The sequence below is a fragment of the Primulina eburnea genome, chromosome 5, assembly GCF_022965805.1.
Source record: "Primulina eburnea isolate SZY01 chromosome 5, ASM2296580v1, whole genome shotgun sequence".
Classification (NCBI taxonomy): Eukaryota; Viridiplantae; Streptophyta; class Magnoliopsida; order Lamiales; family Gesneriaceae; genus Primulina; species Primulina eburnea.
The window spans coordinates 125,887-147,265 of record NC_133105.1 but is presented as its reverse complement, the minus strand read 5'-3'; the positions used below and the strand labels follow the sequence as shown (position 1 = coordinate 147,265).

Genomic DNA, 21,379 nt, shown 5'->3' with positions numbered 1-21,379 from the left:
ATTCCAGGGGATGAATTGATAGCTCTCGGTTCGGTGTATGTGAAAAAGAGTGACGAACTCCTTTTTGTCATAGGTTGGTCCAAAGATAACAGCCACTAAGGAGGAGGGATCAATTCTAACCAAATTTTAGGCCTATGCAAATGAGTCAATCATACTCATAATGTTTTTTTTTTTTTGTGATTTTTCTTGGTTGTAAATATTCGGAGATTAAAAGCACAAAATTTGTGACATGATTGATTATGAAGCTATATATGATATTTGCAGTTGTATTCACGATGTGTAAAAGACTATTGTAAATGATGAGAAATTAAGTTGAATAACGAACAATCAATCAATGGCTTATTTCTCCGTTAATCTAAGAACTTGGAATGAAGCCTTTTAGCATTGTTTTAGTACCGTTGTAGAGCTGGTTCCGCTCGAGAGAAATTTTAGTCTCCAATTTTGATGCGTGTCTGTGCTGCAATGTGTGAGTAGTGATTTCTTGTAGTTTCAGTAGCCCAAGAGCAGTCAGTTAATGCGTATTGTTAACTAATTTCTACTACAAACCATATAGTTTCTTATAATAAATCTTTGATTTCACCAATCAGTTGTTTATTAGTCATACGACAAACAAAAGGAGGACTTTGTTGAAGCAGAGGTTGGTGAGTAAAAGGTGGTTGTAGATTTGTAATTGATTTGGGAGTTGGGATTGGAACGGCGATCTTGACTTTGTCGGATGCAGCCTACCTTTTACTTTACTTTTCAGGTGATAGTGAAATTATTTTTCTTATATTTCTTTTTTGAAACAAAAGGCTGTTGCATTATTACTTGTTTTATTTCTTTATTTGTTATTCTGAATTGTTCTTCTGTTATTTCACATGCATTCTTAATATCATCTAGCACAGATTATTGTGGTTTTGCAATGTTTATATCTATCTATATTGGTCCTATTTGTGAACCTAAAAAGCATGTTGATTTGTCTTCACAAAAATGAAAATAGGCCGTTTACTATGACACAAGAAATTTTTTAACATACCTCTCCAACTATTTGCATTGCTTTATCAACAAGCCAGACAGAGGGTTCGAAAAATACAATCCACAAAATTTGATCCGAAAATATTCAATCGAAGCAACATTTGAAAGATGGGTCAAGGTATGTCTGATTTTAAGTTTAAATGTGTCGGAATGGATATCGGTCCGATGGTCCTTCATATACTTAGTAGGCTGGATTTCAACTTTTCATGTCCTGGCAAACCCAATTAATTATAATCCCTACATATGGTGCGACTCTTTTTAAATGGTAATGCAACGACCTTGGATACAGTCACACAACTAGATTTGATTTTGAAATCCATTAAACATGTAATAAAGTTAACTAAGGTTCTGCTTGGATGAAAATAGTTCAATTTGGAAGGAAGAATATGATTTGAGGAATGATTTGAAACATTAATTTGAAATGACATCTATCATAACTATCATTATATCAACATGGATTTGCAAATCATAGAATTTGAAATGACATCTATCAGAAATTTATCCAAACAATCAAATAGAATTAAAATCCATATATTTGAAATTTAGTCATCAAAGCATAACCTAAAATCAGTATAACTTGGTATGACTTTATTTCTGTCATAGAGAATCAATTTATTGCATATATTTTTTTTCCCAAAAAGAGTGATACATAATATAATAATAGGATGTTGGAAGAGAAATTATTATCTCTTTATGCTAGTGAAAAATTGTTATGGGTCTCAATCTTAATGAAATAACATCTAATATTTATCATATCTTTTGAAGATATTCATATGATGTGATTCTAGCAACATGTGTGTGCGTTACCCTGATTGCCTTGACTTCTTGCTATTCAAGCGTCAATAGAATGAATAACATCGATATTTATTAAAACAAATAGCAAAGCATGTGTATTGGATGAGATTGTACTATGAATATTGATTGTAAATTTGTAAATCAACGTAGAAACATAAATTTTTTACAAATTGTTAAATAGCATATATTATTTCATGGTTTATCTATAATTTCAAACAAGCATGGCTTAATTTCTTCAATATTTTTTTTTATTTTTGAATCATTCAATATATTTTCCATCTTTTTTTCCTTCTTCTTTTTCGATTAAATTCAGCAACCCATTGTTATATTTGATTTTCATGTTTCTTTTTCATCATCGGATTTGATGTTGATTAATCTCCTTGATACGTGCCTTGTTTTTTTTCTTGAATAGGTCTCATGTGAGACCGTCTCAAGGAACATAATCTGTGAACCGGGTCAACTCTACCCATATTCACAATAAAAAGTAATACTCTTAGCATAAAAAATAATACCTTTTCATGGATGACCAAATAAGAGATCCGTCTCACAAATACGACCCGTGAGACCGTCTCACTCAAGTTTTTGTCTTTTTTCTTATGACCTTTCTTATTTTGTTTATTTGACTCATTCACACTTCAGATTTTACTCTATTTTATTTTATCTTGTATTTTTTAAGTTTCACTTGGTTTCTCCGCATCTTTCACCACCATTGAGAACTTGTCTAATTTGAAATGAAACTTATGATGTTTCTTATTTGAAATTGTTCTCTTTATGTTTAGACATATATTTTCCCTATAACTGAACTAAACTCATACTTAAATAAGTTTTCAACTCTCTCATATGGACGGACACATACAGATAATTTGCAATCATAAAAAAGTTCAGTCCAATATTACGCTCACACAACTCTCATTTGATTCATGCCCCAACGTATTTCTATATTCCACCAGAAATATGTTATTTCCAAATTATTATTCTTTCACAATAAAAATGACAAATACTAAAACCTCAAAACTGGTCTATATTACCATATTTTTTGTTATATGTATCACTCTAAATCAAATAATAGTCATTTATGTTTTCCTTTAAAGGTGTTGGATAATTATGTCTCAAAATAAAAAAAAAAATCAATTAATAAATAATAAACCGTCATAAATGAAACAGATAAATCAATTATTTAAAATCAGGAGATAAAAGTTCATCTTATCATGTATAAATACAAATAATAAAAAGCGAGAAAGATGAACACATATTTATATAGCAAAAATAAAATATAAATTTAATTTTTTACTTGTATACTTTTTATTTTTAAGAAATGCCAATCACTTCGACGTCACAATCCAAATATTCATGAGTACGAACTTTGATTTACAATTATGATTTAAAACAAATTTAGATGAAAAAGAAAAGAATGAAGTTTAATTGTCCGGAAACAAATGAAAAAACAATACAATATCATATTTAGGAATTCAAATTACCTGAATCATCATATGAAATTTGTATAAAATAGAAAAAAAAAAACATGATTAAATATATATACGTTGCAAAATTAATAAGAAGAAGACACATGTATCGTAGTTGAATAAAAAATAAAGCAAATTTTTTGTCGATAAAATATCACATATTCGAATGAAAATTCAAATATGATTTTAAAAAAATCTACCGTTAATTAAAAATATTTTGAAATGAAGTAATATATATATTTATAATAAGAGAATTAAGGTAATGGAAAATTTGTGATAAATAATTTATTTTGAATATGTTTTAATTTAAATGACATTATATTTTTATTGACTCAAATGTAGAAGACAATATTAGAGAGTGAGTTCATGAAAATTTTAACAAAATACTCAAACTAAAATAACAAGAAGACATATATATTATGGATAAAATTTATTATTTATATAAATATGATAAAATATAATGAATATGAATGCAACTTCCTGATTCAAATTTTGTATGAAAAAATTTAAATATATCAATATTAACATAAAAATCTATGTACCCAACCAAAAAAGTAGGAGTAAGTTTCTTGTGAGACGGTCTCACGAATCTTTATCTGTGAGAGTCAATCCTACCGATGTTCACAATAAAAAATAATACTCTTAGCATAAAAAAGAAATACATCATTGAAGGACAATGTTATGAGGAATTGATGGAATATTAACGAATAATTTATATTTTCTATTTATTTATATATGTGTGTGTGTTCTATGATATAATTTCTCCAACATTTATTTCTCTTAGTTAATTTTTCGAGTTAATTGATTATATAAAAGAATATATAGAAGTTTAACTGATTAATCAGTAATTTGTTAAATATGCATAAATCAATCAAAGCAATACACATTAGGGCACCCGCATTGGTGCATTAATGGGTGATTATTAACGCCCATTAATGTTCATGCATTAATGTGGGTGTAGAAGTTATTAATTTTGGGTGACATGGCAGCCAAGAAATTCATCAGAATGAACGGCATTATTTTGCAAATAGCGACGGTTTTTTGTAAACCGTCGCAACTTGAAAAGCGTCGTTACTTGCGACTGTTTTTTAATGAAAGTCGCTACTTGCGACGGTTTTTTAACAACTGTCGCTATTTGCGAAGGTTTTTCAAAAACCGTCGTTAATTAAGGCATGTTCTGAAGAAAATCTCCCGAACGGAATCACCAACGGCTCTTTTCAAACGACAAAATTATTCACCAACGGCTAGTTAAATAAAATAATAATAAAAAATCACTATAAATACAAATCAATTTCTACAAATTTATTCATTCATCCAACACATTTTACTCATCAACCACACTCAATATATATTCTCTACCATTCTCAAACTTCTATTTGTAGGTTCAATATTTATTTCTTTAATCCTTATTTGTATACAATGTCTCATTCTTCGAGCAGCTCAAGCTCGAGCTCCAGCTCCAACTCTAGCCCAACAAGCAAAGACGAAGTACAAGTTGAAGTTAATGACGAAATTTATGATCCGGGAGAAGAAATGATATTATACATTCTTGAACTAAGCAGAAAAATACATGAATCTTCTGAAAGTAGTAACGAGATTCGACGAAGAAGAAGGTTCATCCAAAGAAATCGTGAAGCCGGTCACTTGCGGCTCGTCAATGATTATTTTTCCGCCAACCCAGTGTATCCAGATCATATATTTCGAAGAAGATTTCGTATGCGAAGAGAGTTATTCCTTCACATTGTGAATGCACTTGAGGCCAATTCTATGTATTTTCAACTGAGGAACGATGCTGCTAGAAGGAAAGGATTGTCACCACTACAAAAATGCACAGCTGCTATACGTCAATTGGCTTATGGAGTCCCTGCCGACCATCTTGATGAGTACCTACGTATGGGGGAATCAACTGCCATCAAGTGTCTTTTCAAATTCTGCCAAAATGTGGTTGAAATATTTGGTGATCGATACCTGAGAAGGCCGAATGCTGATGATATTCAACGTCTTCTTCAAATGCACGAAGAGAAACACAAATTCCCTGGCATGTTGGGTAGCCTTGATTGTATGCACTGGCAGTGGAAAAATTGTCCAGTTGCTTGGAAATGGCAGTTTACCAGAGGCCATGGGTCGCCGACAATCGTACTTGAAGCAGTCGCATCTCAAGATCTATGGATATGGCATGCATTCTCACGTAATGATATTAACGTGTTGTACGAATCTCCCATATTCAACAATATCTTGCAAGGAAATGCCCCAGAGATCAATTTCACAGTTAATGACACTCATTATACGAAGGGTTACTATCTAACGGATGAAATATATCCGGAATAGGCTACTTTCGTTAAGGCTTTTCCTTGTCCGGAGGATCCTAAAAGGAGATTGTTTAAGGAAAGACAAGAGTCTGCAAGAAAAGATGTTGAACGAGCATTTGGAGTACTCCAATCTAGATGGGCGATTGTGAGAGGTCCAGCTTGTTATTGGTACAGAAAAAAATTAAAATATATTATGTTAACATGCATTATTTTGCACAACATGATTGTTGAGGATGAGGGGTGTAACGTGACAAATTGGTCTAACGACGAAGGTGACGAACCCGCACAACCGGTCCAGGGCTCAAACCGAGGATTTCATGATTATCTCCGTAGAAATTCCGAACGACGTGACTCTCAAGTACATCACCAACTTCGTGCCGACTTACTTGAGCATATTTGGACAGAGTACAACAACAATTAGTGAAGTCAGTTTATTACAAATTTCAAAATGTTTGAAATATATGTTGTTTTTCATTATATTCAACTGTTGTTTCCTATGTGTACGTTTTCAGTCAAATTTGTAATAAATTTTTAAATTTACATAAATGAAACTCGTAAATAACCAATAAAACTATTAAACAGTTGTTTTTTCATTTTTTAAATAATATTTTAAATAAAAGAGTCCAACTTTTTTTTTCATTTCTTAATAATATTTTAATAATTATTGGAATTAAGTTATTTTTAAAATAATAATACTATTTATTTTTAGTAATATTTGTTGTAAAATTTTAAAAATATTAGAAAGATATTGAAATAATTAAAAATAAAAAAATGAGTAAGTGGACAGTGGGACCCATAAATAATGAAAGTTGATATTAAATGAATGTGAGTGTGTGTTAATAATGAGAAAGTGTTAATGTAATGAATATGTGGCTCGTGGACCCCATAATTTTTTAAGAGATGGAGAGTTATTAACATGGATTAATGAGAACGGATGCGGATGCCCTTAGACTAACATTAATATGATTTCGTCCATTTTGATTGTTTTGTGAAATCAAAATATATTAACTCATTTGATTCAAAAAAAGCTCAATACATTTATATGATAATGAAAATAATGATGACTGCATACGAAAATTTATTTAAGTTAAAATTATAAAAACTATGAATTATTTAAAAATGTTTTTTAAATATAACCAAAGTCAATAAACTTCCAAGTCTCCAACACAATGATATAATAAAAATACGAACCTTGAGACTCGAGATATAATTATGGAATTAAATTGTCCAACCAAAAATGAAGAAAGAAGAAATTCAAAGTTAAATATCCGAAAAATGATAAAATTACAAAAGTGAGATTTAAGTAAACACAATACATGTAATTGGATCGAATCATCGAGTTTCTATTTAAATAAAATTCATAGAGGAAAACTACTTGCCATTTGTATCAAGAAAACGTTCGGGTCGAAATATGACTTTCAAATTAAATTTCTAATTAGTGTATGCTGCTAAAGGAAGTGCCGAATCAAAGATTGAGCCTCGAAATAAAATCAGAAATTGTATCTTCTTCTTTTCTGTCATCTTTATGCAGAATGCTTTGCCTCTACAAAGTAAACTGCCCATTAGTGTATTGATGGGAAATATATTCTAACAAATAGTTAACTCCGTGGCACACTGTTCAACTCTTCACATCCTGAAATTCATATGCTAAAACTTCACTCACGTGAATGTTAGTTACCTAACAAAACCGGGCCAATGCAGATCAGTTTATTATTCGATGAAACAAAACTCTGATCTTCCATGCAAAACAATGCAGCATCCCTCGTTTATACTACTGAGTACACAAAATAATATATTTGAATTTTAACATACACAAAACCGTTTGTGTGATTGCATGTTATTTCACATGTTCGAAACACAAATAAGCTGTCATAAATTGAAATATTTAGTGCTTTAGTCCCACCAAGTTATGGACTTTTAGTGGTTTGCCTGTTATGGTGTTCTTTTTTATGTTCCTTTTTTTTTTATAATTTCGAGCCTCCACTCCCGTAAAGTCCACAAAGACAATTAAAAATACTGAATAATATATATATATATATATATATATATATATATATATATATATATATATATTAAACAATACACGTAAATCTAACCCATATATATTAAACAATACACGTAAATCAAACATGGGTTATAAAAAGAAAAGTATGTAGATGTCCATATCCTTGTGTGAAATATCAGTCAACCAAATGGCCATGTGGTTCCACTATCGTAACCAACAAACCAGTAAATCTGACACCTCGTACTGGTTTAAAAAATAAAAACACACACACACACACACACATTTTACACATCAATACCCTGACTCCATACATCTGAATCCAAAAACAAAAACAAGAACCTGATTTCTCCTTCCAACAAACAGAAAATCAAGCAGCTTTTTCGTGACAACAAGCTAACCAAATTAGGCTTGCCGTTGCTTCATAATATTGGATAACTCACAAAATATATGGTCACAATACCTGCAGCAGATATCATTGGCAAATGACATCAGAAAAAAATTATAAACATGAAGAATGAAGTAAAAAAATAATCCATATAACAATAACAAGCAAACAATGGCGGAGTTCGCTTTCTTATTTTTTTCAAATTCTCGCAATATTTTAAATATTTTATGTTTGGTAATATTTTATCTTCTTATTTTATAATAATATTACTAATAAAAAACAACTTTTCATGTACAACTTTTATAATGTTATGTAAAATACGTTAAAATTAATAACAAAACCTATGTCATTATATAATCTGGAGAGTTAAGATTCTATAACTGGAACCGAAAAATATAAGTTGTCCCATGTACTTGATCTCTAAATTTCTACACTTGATAAGAGCTCCAACCAGTGGTATAACTTATTAGAATTCAAAACATTAAAAATTGGATTTATAATTCATCCGTTTCCAATTACAACCCAAATCAACAAGAGGATAAATAGGAAAAGGTAACCATGAATAAATAAGAGAAAAGTCGACAATTTATATCATTGTAAAAAGATCACCCTGGAAGGTTAGAACTAAGTACCTACTGTATACAAGGTTACTATGGTGCACAAAAGAGTACAGTAAATATGTAATGGAAAATAAACACCACAAGCATAATGCAAAATATTGAGAAAGGCGAGAGCAACTTGATCAAAATCCAAAAGAATTCAATAATAAATCTAAACAGTAATTTACCTGAAACAATGTGGAGGTGTACAACCACTGACAGTTTAGAAATAATTCCAAAGCTTTTTTGCTCCGACAGACCACCTTAACAGGCAGATAATTCAAAGATGCTCCAATAGAGAATGAAGTTTCGGGGAGCGCCTCCTGAACAAGGGTTCTAACCGGAAAGATGCGGCACCAGTTCGCCACCTATCAGCATCATACATTTCATTCCATGCCTGTACTATCTCATCAACTTTGAAACCTATTCATGAAAGTGCAAGAAAATAGTAAGAGAGAATAGACCATAATAAATAATGAAAATGGGAATGCACTACCTTCAAGAGCAGTTTCATTTGAGCAATGGTTCTTTATCATAACTGCAATATCTGTCTCTAGCGCCTCCGCTAGTTGAAACTTTTCAATTGCAACTTCTAGACATTCCTCCCAAGTTGGCAGACTTAACTTATATTCCACAACAGAACGCTCGTATAGCATTGTACCCCAAAGGAGGTAAATCTGAGACCTCGTATTTGCTGCCTGCTTGGCAGCTTCATCTGCTGATATATCTTTAAACAGCCCATCCAACCCATATCTTCGCAACTCTAAATTATCCTTTTCATATTTAGAGAGTCCATTAAGACGTTCTTCTTCCATTTCTTCCCACATTTGCATACCTTTCTCCATATTATCCTCAGCCTTATTATAGAACTCCAATACCTGTGCAGATTCCTCTATATCTAATTCAGCTTTGCTTCCGATAACATAACTCCAAGAAAGCTTTGCTTGTTCAAATTGCTGCTGACCTAGTGCAAGAAGCCCTTCATAAAAGTCTGGTTTGACTTTTAGAGCTTCCTCGTATCTCATCCCTGCTTTCACATATTCATTTTGAGCCCAACCATAAGCAATTTTGACCTGGGTTGATATGGATTCGGTAGAACTATCTTCAGCAAGAAGCAACCTCTTCCTTGTCTTAGACAAGTGGACGTTTCCCAAATTAAACAATGCTAATGCAGCCATCTCTTGGAACTTGGCTGCAGCGATGTCAAACAGCTCCTGTGCATCTTCACTCGTAACAGTTTCTTCCATTGCTTCTGAGTATAATTTCATACCAATTCCATGAAGATCCAAGTACGAATCACAATCAAACCCAACATGATTCTTGAACAGCCTTGCGAACTGGACAATCCAATCCTCAACACAAAATGGCACTTTATCCACAATACTGTTCTCTGAAATGATGGTTGGTTTCTCATAGCTTTGCAGATCCTCTTTAATGCCCACTCCCTCGTAAAGTGGTTCTTTATCGGGACTAACTTCAGCAATGTACAGTCTCAAAAATCCTTGAGGATCTGCCAATCCTTCAGCAATCCTCAGCTCATCAGTCATAGTGATGGTGACCAAATCACCTTCTTGATCCTTATACTTAATGAGCACACCCTTTAAACTTGGAAATCTGTTGACAACTACGTCTCTCACTAAATGCAAGCTACAATTTACAGGTAATTGAGCCCACCTAATATCCTCTCCATGAACCAGTTTCACAGACTTCATAATCACTTTTTCTTCCTTAACACTTCTCTTCTCTTCTACAACCATTTTACCTTCATCAGCCTTTTTTTCGTTAATTTCATTGATTTTCTTCTCCCTGGATTCCTCGATATTCTTCGTGTCAAACTTGCTACTCTTCCCTTTTTTCCCCTTCTCTTTTCCAACCTTGCGAGAAACAGGTGTATCAGCAGGCTCAACATAGTCTTGGGGCAGAACTATTTCATGGTCTTCAACCACCAGACCCCTTTTCTCAATTGCCCTTTTGACAGTATCAGCAATGTCCAATGCAGTCAAATTATTGGGTTCCATGCTCAACACGCTATTGACATCCCTTAGAGCAAGGTCAAGCCTGTTCAAGACCTCATAGCACCTTGCCCTCTTCAAAAGAGCCTTACTATACTTGGGAGTTACTTGAAGTGCTAAGTTGCATTGATCTATAGCTCGAGGATACTCGCCTATGCCCATTTGCATGTAACAGGCAGCCATGTTACTACGCAGAAAAGCAACATCGATATGGTTTGCTGGAAGCAAATTGAGGGCCTTTTCATACTTCAACATTGCACCTTCATGATCACGTTTCTGGAACAGCTTGTTTCCTTCGTCCTTCAGTTCTTGAGACATGTTGATGAAGATAGCAGTGTCTTCATCAAATGACTTGGAGTTACGTTCCAAAGTTTTGGTATGCTTCCCATTACCATCAATGGGTTTTGATGCCGGGAAACTTTTCTTCTTCCCGGTTGGCTTTCCCATATTTTTATACACCAGCAAATAGCACAAAACCAAAGCTTTATATGAAAAAGCCTGGAGTTTGCTCTTTTAAATAAGAACCCACCTAGAAAAAACATTCAACCCCCAATCACGAGACTAAAAACCAATCAAGATCACAAACAAAAGCTACAATGTCTAACTACATAACCGACTTCATTTACGGATCTGAAGATCACTTTAAAAGTAATAAATTTCAAATCTAATCCCAAAATCAGAAAGTTTGATGGGTTTTATAAAATCCGCCTTGGCATTCAGTGACCAATAAAAATATTAGAGTTTCCTGATTTAGAGTGTTCAAGAAAACTAGTAGCTAAGAACAATTTTAATACAAAAAATCGTACCGTCGAGATTGCTATTTCTCAATCAAGATCGATCATTCACAATCAACTCAGTTCAATACGCAGAACACAAAATGCAGATAAATATGGAATTTCCAAATTTTGCGTCTGAAAATGAGGTGGAAATGATGAACGTAATAGCTACAGAAGTAAAGCAGGTAGAAAGCGAGAGAGCTTTTGGGAACAGCGGAAAAACGCGGTGCGTGCTTGTTTGGGGAAATCAATAGGGTTTTCTATTCTCATATTTGCTGGGGGCCGGTGCTTTTCGGCTAGCCAGACAACGGTTGGCGCGTCGCATTCGATATTTCAAGACATCATTGGACATTTCTGATTATTAATTTTTATGGAATATACATTACGCGTATAACAAATTTCTTAATATAAAATTTTACGAAATACAATTTATTTTTGAACTTGTCGTGGTAGGAAAACAGGTATAGTGGTTCAACGATACGTGTCTTATTATTAATGGTCTATGGACTGTTAACTCCGGAACAAAAAAATGGCTGCAACTTTCTTCGCAACTCCGAAAAGTTATTAAATTCCTCGGTGTAATGCGAATATTATTAAGACGTGGTTCATTATCTAAATCGTCAACACGATCAAGCAATTTATTCAGGTTCTTCATATCAGCTGATGCAACCATGGACAATGCAAAATCCTTAGCAGAGATGATTCCTCTTAACTTGAGTCATAATGGGCAAACTCCAACAACTCCAACCTCACAATCTGCATAGTCATAATTAACATTGTAATAATAATAATTATTATTTTTTATCATCACAATATCAAGAGTCTATCAAAAGAAGCTGAAAATGTTTTATCTAAATCATAAAACTACTCGAGATATAAAAAATTCTTCTAGTGTCAGTATTTTCCTTTGAGGTATAAGATTTCCATCTGATGTCTGTCATGAAAGACTATGAGAACGACGTGTTGCAGGGGAGAATATGGGAGAAGCACAAAAAGTACGTGCCGGGACAATCTCAGTAATCTCACAATTCCTTAGTATCAAACTTAGCAGTTAAATGAAACATTTTAATTGGAGACTACTGCCTCAATAAATAAATTATGTGATAGTTGATTGTATCAAAATGATCAATTCTACAGCAGGATCATCCATGCTCACAAGGAAGGGACAAATCCAGTAAATGAATGATAATTTCAGAAAATAGATTTTATAGAATACGTGCACTTTGTTGCATGAATTGAGCCAGTGTATGCACACAATAAGACAACTCAGGACGTGTAACATATAGGTAGATGAGTCGCCCCACCAAGCGTCTGTAACGCTCAGGCGCAGATAAAAGTTCTCCAGTTGCTAAGGCTAAATTATGTTTTTGATCGAGTGGGAGAGAAGCAGGTTTTGAACCAAGGAAGCCTGTCTCAGATATGATATCCAATGCATATTTTCGTTGACACAAGAAAATTCCTTCAGGACCACGAGCAACTTCAATTCCCAGAAAGTACTTCAAAGGACCTAGGTCTTTCATATGGAAACAGCGGCTCGAATATGCCTTGAAAATCTCAGTAGCTGCATGATCATTGCCTGAGATAATAAGGTCATCCACGTACACAAGGACATTGATCTGTAACTTGTCTTTTCGTAAGATAAAGAGAGAATAATCCGCGAATGATTGGATGAACCCATAGTTGCGTAAGAAAGCAGCTAATTTAGCAAACCAGCAACGAGGAGCTTGTCTCAGGCCATACAAAGATTTCTTCAGATGACACACCGTTCCTGGCTTCGTAGGATGAAACCCGGGAAGCATGTGCATATATATTTCTTCCTCTAAGTCTCCATGTAAAAACGCATTGTGCACATCCATCTGATGGAGTTCCCAATGCTTAGCTGGTGCCACCGCCAGAAACGTGCGAACCGTAACCATTTTTGCTTCTGGCGCAAATGTTTCGTTGTAGTCGATCCCTTCGACTTGCCTGTTTCAAAGAATCACCAATCGTGCTTTGTAGCGCTCGATCGTTCCATCGGCATTATACTTGATCTTGTATACCCATTTGCAATTGATGGCTCTTTTTCCTGGTGGCAAGGGCACCAAAGTCCACGTTGCATTATCTTCCAATGCTTGGATCTCTTTTTTCATTGCATTTCTCCAGTGTTCATACTTCATCGCCTCAAGGAAAGAAGTAGGTTCAACACCTGTAGTCACAGCTGCCAAGAAAGCACGGTGTGCCAAGGAAAATTTATCACAGTTGACATAATGTGTTATGGGATAGGGACTACCTGAGGAATGCACATGGCCAGGTGAATGCACAGAGGGACTCGTGGGGTTACTCATGCGTTGTACCGTGTGCAAGACATAATCTTGTAATCGAGTGGACAGCTGTTTCTGCCGATGACCACGTCCCAAAGAGATGTCGGATTCTTCCGCGCTTGTTGTCTCGGGTGTTTCCCTTAGAGACACCTCTAAGTTCTCAGATGCATTTGCATTATTGTCATTGTCATTACTCAATGGCATTTGTGTGTCATGTTCATTCTCACATCCTTCGCTGGCAATTTCATCAAAGGTAGCAGCGTCCATTTTGAACGGTTCTTTCTCGGATTTATTCATAAAAGGGATCTCACGTTCTGCGAATATAACATCTCTTGAGACAAAGAATTCTTTGGAATATAAGTCATATAGGGACCATCATTTCTTTCCGAAAGGGTATCCAATGAAAACGCATTTTCGACTCCGACTAGCAAATTTATCTCCTCCACGTTTGGGATTATGTGCATAAGCCAAACATCCAAAGACTTTGATATTTTGATACGAGGGTTTTTGGCCAAATAAGATTTCGTAAGGTGTTTTCCCTTGTAGAAAAATAGATGGAGTTCGATTAATCAAGTAAGAAGAAGTCACGCAATCCCCCCAAAATTGAATAGGCAAGTTGGACTGAAAATGTAGCGCTCGTGCCACATTGAGTATGTGACGATGTTTGCGTTCTACTCTCCCATTTTGTTGAGGAGTGGCAACACACGAGGTTTGATGTATTATCTCATTTGTCACAAAATAATCATGCAAACATGTAAATTCAGTACCATTATCACTTCGAACTATTCGAATAGATTTATCGAATTGTCTTTGTATCATAGAAAAAAAAATTCGAAGCGTTCGTCCAACTTCTCTTTTATCATCTTCAATTTTCCAGAGTAATTCATGATGGTCGCCCCTTGTTGTTTGCATTCAGCTAATTCCGATTTGAGTTGTTGAACTCGTGGTCCATTCCCCACCGAGAGTCGTTCTTTGATGTCGTCCCACAGTTCCTTCGCAATTTCCATATAAGTTATAGTCGAGCGCAAAGCTGGTTCAATTGTGTTCAAAATCCACGACACCAGCATGGAGTTCACCGTCCACCAATCTTCTTGTTCTGTAGAATCATCTGGCGGCTCCTTCACTGAACCGTCGATGAAGCCAAATTTTTTCTTGGCCCGTAGAGCTGTCCTCATGGCCCTTGCCCATTCTTCATAGTTCTCGCCTCTCAGCTGCACTTGCGTGATAGTTGCCTGGATTATCATTAGCCGAGAGATGATATGGTGATGTGCTCTTTTCTGTCACTACACCTTTCTGTTTATCACCTTCTTTATTGCCTCCAGTCATGGCTCTGATACCATGTAAGAATTTTGAGATCTGAAGGTTTAGTCTTATTCCGAAGGAACTCAAAGCTATATATACAAGGAGGCTCCTCTACAATTATGGAGTCAATCTTCTACCTTTATACTATTTCCTAATATACACGAGACACACAATAATTGCTTATTCATGGAACTAATATAATATTAACACAATATTTCATTCCAAATCCCAATAAAAAATTAAGTGTGTCCAAAAACCCCACTTTCACATCCGCGAGGCCTGTACTAAATTCACATAATTGTGGTTCTCAAGTTCTTTGGAAGTGGAAGTGATTTAAAGCACAACAAATCACTAAAGCCTGTGCAAAAGCCTGTAGGATATTCTACAAGATGCTATTGCAATGATTAAGGTAGCAGATGTATAGAGCACTAGGGCTTTTTCTCAGATAAAACAAAATGTTAGAGTAGATGTCATGTAAGTCAACTGTTTGCTAGGAAATTTATTGACGCAGTTGTAATGAACAATATTTATTTTAATATAATTCATTATATCATGGTTTGTTAATTCTTTATATGTTTACTCATGTGATCAACATAGATAAAGATCTTGATTATACTTTAATACAAATGAATCGTAATTCGATGTTGAAACTCGATCATTTGGAAACAATATATAATCTAAATTCGTTCCTAGTCGATTCAGCCGCCTAAAACATGGATAAATGTCGCTTGATCTCGAGACTAGCATCTGTGATGTTATGTACCGAGTTTCTTGGTAAAGACATAGAAATGTCTAAACATGCAGATAGGTAGTCATATATGGTTGTTATTGTACACCATTAGTCATGATGACCCGGGACAACACTGAGGCTCTATATGCTAGAGTTGTGCTTTGACTCGTTTACTGACTCCAGGAGAGTCATCAGGTTGCGATATTGGGTACAGTTGCGACGCATGTAGGAGTCGGTGCATTGTAATCGAGAATTCATCGCTCACCTACGGGTGTGGATATCTTGTCTGATATGATGAAATAAGATTCAGATGAAGGAATAAAACAAGATTTTATAAGATTCAGATGAAGGAAAAAACAAGAAATTCACCGCTTTCTCTACACTGTAAGGTCATTATATTTGGAAAGTATTACGGATGAGTTTGGCTAATGGACCTCATATATTTAAAAGAAAATGAATAATCTATTAAAATATTATATTAATTTTATGCTTGTTTATATTTATTATTTTTTATGGCATCGAAAAAAATGAACGAATATATTAAACATTTAGATATGTTCTCTAAGATTTTTAAAAAAACAAGTACTAGTCCTATCCGAAAAAAAGACAGTCATTGATACTAGGACGATTTAATTCCTTAGAGTAGAAATAGATGACTCAGAAGTAAATCTGAAAGAACACGTGACAGAAAAGCTGTAGAATTTTTCGGATGAACTAAAAAAGAAGAAACAACTTCAAAGTTCCTTAGGATTTGTTAACTTTGTTGGAATGTTCATTAAGAACCTAACAAAACAAAGAAAATATTTATTCTATTACTTAAAAAAGATGTAAGATCTATATAGATAGAAAAACACACAAAAGGGACTTAGCCAGCTAAAAGAGATTTGCCAAAATCTTCCAAAAAATTTTATTCTTCAAGATGAAGATAATTTGATATTATATACAAATATTAGTGATTATTGGTGGTCAGCGATAAAGCTCACACTAGATGTAGAACAAACATGTAGGCATTGCAGTGGACTATTATCATATGCAAAAGTCATACGATGACATATCAATGAAAATGAATTTTATACAATAAAAGTACTTTTGAAAATTGATCATTATTTTTATTTGCAAAGAAATCTGCCTTAAAATTTGATAACACAGGTAAAAACTTTTTTAACAATATAATAGAATCTCAACCCGATAATGCTATATTATTGAGATGACAAGCTTTGTGTCGAAATTATATTTTTGATATTTTATTATTAAATCTCATGAAAATATTTTTGCAAATTTCTTAACAATAGATGCACAATGCTAATGTCCTTGTCATCATGAAAATGTATTGACATTGAAGAAACACCTTGAAATATTATAAATCGGGTTCAATAAGCTTTCCTTATATATAGAAGTTGTGTGAAGGCCCGTTTTCTTAATCACGATTTATTAACATGCAATCTTGATTAATTAGTAAACAAGAATTAAAAATTTACGTTTGGACCTATAAAAATTTCTGCACAATCTTCCCGTAAATAGGACATACCAGAAAAACAAATACTCAAAATAAACAACATATGCCCTCAATAAACACAACAACATAAACAAGTGTTAACCAGACACGATCATGACATATACAAACCAAAATATTATAGAGCCGACAAGACTCGATAATACCATAATACGATCCTCAATATATATATATATATATATATATATATATATATATATATATATATATATATATATATATATATATATATAATATCTGGGAGACAACAACACCACGCAGTACGTAAATACAACTGAGCCTACTCTCAAGGAGCTCTGGTACTTCCTGAGGCTTCCTCTCGAGCGCCTGAGGTCGAACCACCTGTACCACCTGTCATGTCCACACACAAAAGACACAACAGTCCCCTCTCGGATGTCAGCAACCCCTGTACAAGTCATCAAAAAACCACAATATATGACATAGAAATGCAATGCATGAATAGGTGCAAGATATCAGGCTATCAGGAATCAAATGATCGATATTAACAATCATACATATATGCTCGATCAAGGTAGCCAAACTGTAACGCCCCAGATTCGATGATTGTCCTCGCTGTACCAAGACGAGTCTTTCCAGCGTTCTTATGTCCTCACTCACACGCACCCTAGGAAACTTCCCAGAGGGTCACCCATCTCAAAATTGCCTCAAGTCAAGCACGCTTAACTGTGGAGTTCTTATGTGATGGGCTACCGAAAAGAAGATGCACCTTCGTGATATGAGTAGTACCAATCAAATTTTTTAAGCCCTCCTCAACTGTGCAGTCCATTACATTGAACAGTCTCAGAATCCCTCTCATTCCGGTGTGGGATCAGTTCATTCATGTTCCCTCCACCTAGAAGCCTGCCAGGAGCCGCTCATTGTCTTGCAACCTCATGGCACCGACGATCACCCCCCGCCCTCTTTGGCCCCGGGCCTCACATGCCCACCAGCTTCTGCTTGGTTCGTCCCCGAACCACACCGTACTAAGAGAGGTTGGCTCTGATACCAACTGTAACGCCCCAGATTCGACGACTGTCCTCACTGTACCAAAACGAGTCTTTCCAGCGTGCTTATGTCCTCACTCACACGCACCCTAGGAAACTTCCCAGAGGGTCACCCATCTCAAAATTGTCCCAAGTCAAGCACGCTTAACTGTGGAGTTCTTATGTGATGGGCTACCGAAAAGAAGATGCACCTTCGTGATATGAATAGTACCAATCAAATCTTTTAAGCCCTCCTCAACTGTACAGTCCATTACATTGAACAGTCTCGGAATCCCTCTCATTCCGGTATGGGATCAGTTCATTCATGTTCCCTCCACCTAGAAGCCTGTCAGGAGCCGCTCATTGTCCGTGCAACCTCATGGCACCGGCGATCACCCCTCGCCCTCTTCGGCCCCGGGCCTCACACAAACATATCCAGGACACCATATCATACCATATCATATCATATATATAACGGATCTCAATCGAAATATAACTTGATCTCAATAACAGATATGCTCAATATGATATGTTCAGTGGTATTGATGTATATAACTAAAATAAAATGTGTGTGAACAAAAGAAATATTTTATTTTATTTTACACATCAATTACCAACTGATAATATGCAAGTCAGCATATAATATCACATAAATCGACAAATATCAAATAAATCATACACATGATCATCAGATGTCTCTGTCAGACATCGTGAAATTAACCGATCTCTACGTACCTCAACTAATTTAATAGTAACTTGAATTCTCAAGGAAGTCCTGGAAATGTCAACTCAGCCAAATCACCTGAATATTAAATTAAATTTTCTTATCATCATATAAAAATTCCAGAACCATTTAAATTCACTAAAATCCAATTTCAACAATTTAGGCATTTAAAATTCCTAAAATTCTAATATTCGACTAAAATGTCTAAAATCAATCATTTCTATTTTATCGTCGTAAAATATTCTTTTTAGCTTTAAATGACGCTAAACTATTATTTAAGCGACTGCGATAAATTCTAGGTTCACCAAATTATACCTCCAACTTGCACAATTCCGGAACCTACAACAATAACCCAATAATTAATCAATAATGATACATTATTTGAGTTGAAATTGAATTTAATTCACATAGGCAACGATTCGCACCGATACAACTTGTACTTCCAATAACAGTGGCTAAAATCAAGTCTAAACCGAAGCTAACTGGCAACAGGTGGCGAACTCTCCGAAGAAGATGACCGGAATCATGCAGAAAAACGGAGCCGACGGGTAGTTCTCGAAAATTTGCAAAAATGATACCAAAAGAAATCTTAAGACATAAGGAACAAAACCCCTCAATTAATTTTTACTTTTGAGCGACGGAAGAAGGCGATTTTAGCGGTGAAAGAGGCGGCGTTTTTTTGACGGGTTTTTAGAAATCACGATTTAACTAGCAAGAATGGTATCAATGGAAAGCTTACGTCGAGAGCTTTCAAATCGTATATTTAATTGAATTTTTTGGTGACCGGTGATGGAAATATGAGCGGTCAAAGAGAACGAAAATTTTGATACAATGAAGAACAGAAGCTACGGGAGATGCGCGGCTTACGAGGGAAAATTTGAGGACGACGATGATGATTATTATATATATATATATATATATATATATATATTAATATTTTATGTGCATGTTTATCTTTTATCTTTTCGGTGTTCGAAATTTGACCCAATATTTTTTATTTCAACTCTCGTGTGCTATAAAATTTAAATATTCATTTTAATATCGTCTATAAACTGATATTTTCTAATTCATATTTTAAACACACAATTTAATTATTTGACTTATTTTATTTTAAATTCCTCAATTTAAAATAATTAATTTTAATTATCGTCAAATAACATGTAATTAAATGGAGGGTCATTACAAGTTGAGGGTATGCTACAACAAGTTTATAAGAGCATTGTATCTTATCGAATAACTGGTTCTTTATAGGCTTATACTCAGTTATGGTCTGTATTACAAAAGGCGATCCTCTAGAATATTAAGAAGCCACTGGTTTCCTAAATGGAGAGTTTTCGAGTACAAAACTTTATATATAGAGCAGGGGATTCAAGTACCCCTAGTACAAGTGTTAAGTTGGGATCATCTTTAGATGAGTCGGCCAAAGCAAAAATTGAAGTTCTGGATACTTATCTCGAGCCTTCAAATCAACACTTCACTTCGGAAGAGATCAACCTTAGACCTCAAACTGACAAGAGAAAATCTAAGGTTGGTACTAATGAGCTTATAGTTTCTCCATTTAAGATATATCAATAGAATTGAGAGAAATTGAAAGCAAGAATAGACATCAACCAGCCCTAATTCGAGTTTATGTAGCATGAAAGTATCTGGGGATATGGATGAAACAAAATTCCTATCGAAAGAGTAAAAGCATGGTATGAATTTGGAACCACGATTCATTGTACCTTTTAAATTTATCAAGCGAATTGGATCAGTGGCATACAGATAATGCTTCTAGAAAACCTCTCAGGGTTACGTGACTTCTTTCATGTATCACAACTTCGAAAGTTCTTAAGGAATCCAGATCAAGTTATTAACCACACTCAAGTCTAATCAGAAGGAGATCTATCCTTTGAGGAACGACCGGTCCAAATAGTCGATCAAAAAACTCAGGAGCTATGCAACATACAAGTTCAACTCGTAAAAGTGTTGTTGCGTAATCACAATATTGAAGAAGCCTTATGGGAAAATGAAGAAGATGTTAAAAGACAATATCTCGAGTTATTTAAATGCAACCAGAAAATCTGAGGACCAGATTTTTTATAAGGAGAAAGTTTGTAACAACCCAACTAAAATAATAATATAATTACTATTAAATATAATATATATATATATATATATATATATATATATATATATATATATATATATATATATATATATGAAAAAAATGAGAGAAGTCAATTATCTTAGACACTTGACATCATATCCTCACTTAATTTTTCCTATAAATACCATCATTCCATCATAAAAAGGATAAAAATTTGTACAAAAAATTCAATAGAAAAGAGAGAGAAAATGGGCGAGAAAATGCCAAAATTTGAGGAAAATCCTTGAAAATTAGTAAACCTTGTCGGAAAATTATGGAAAATTTACCTAAACTTCTTATCACACTCAGAAACACGTTGATGCAGGAGATGTAGCAAACGG

General features: G+C 34.3%; 2 protein-coding genes across 2 annotated transcripts; both read right to left on the bottom strand.

Annotated features, from left to right (window-relative positions):
* Positions 1-7,867: 7,867 nt before the first annotated feature.
* Positions 7,868-11,659, bottom strand: LOC140831935 (protein PHOX1). Its single transcript, XM_073195645.1, has 4 exons — positions 11,389-11,659; positions 9,067-11,111; positions 8,759-8,993; positions 7,868-8,046 (listed from the first exon to the last, which is right to left on the bottom strand). Exons 2-3 carry the CDS (start codon positions 11,027-11,029, stop codon positions 8,851-8,853), a joined length of 2,106 nt encoding a protein of 701 aa, XP_073051746.1. The 5' UTR covers positions 11,030-11,111; positions 11,389-11,659; the 3' UTR covers positions 7,868-8,046; positions 8,759-8,850.
* Positions 11,660-14,473: 2,814 nt separating this feature from the next.
* LOC140831839 (uncharacterized) lies at positions 14,474-14,902 on the bottom strand. The gene has a single exon (XM_073195564.1). It carries the CDS (start codon positions 14,900-14,902, stop codon positions 14,474-14,476), a length of 429 nt encoding a protein of 142 aa, XP_073051665.1.
* Between the last annotated feature and the right edge of the window lie 6,477 nt (positions 14,903-21,379).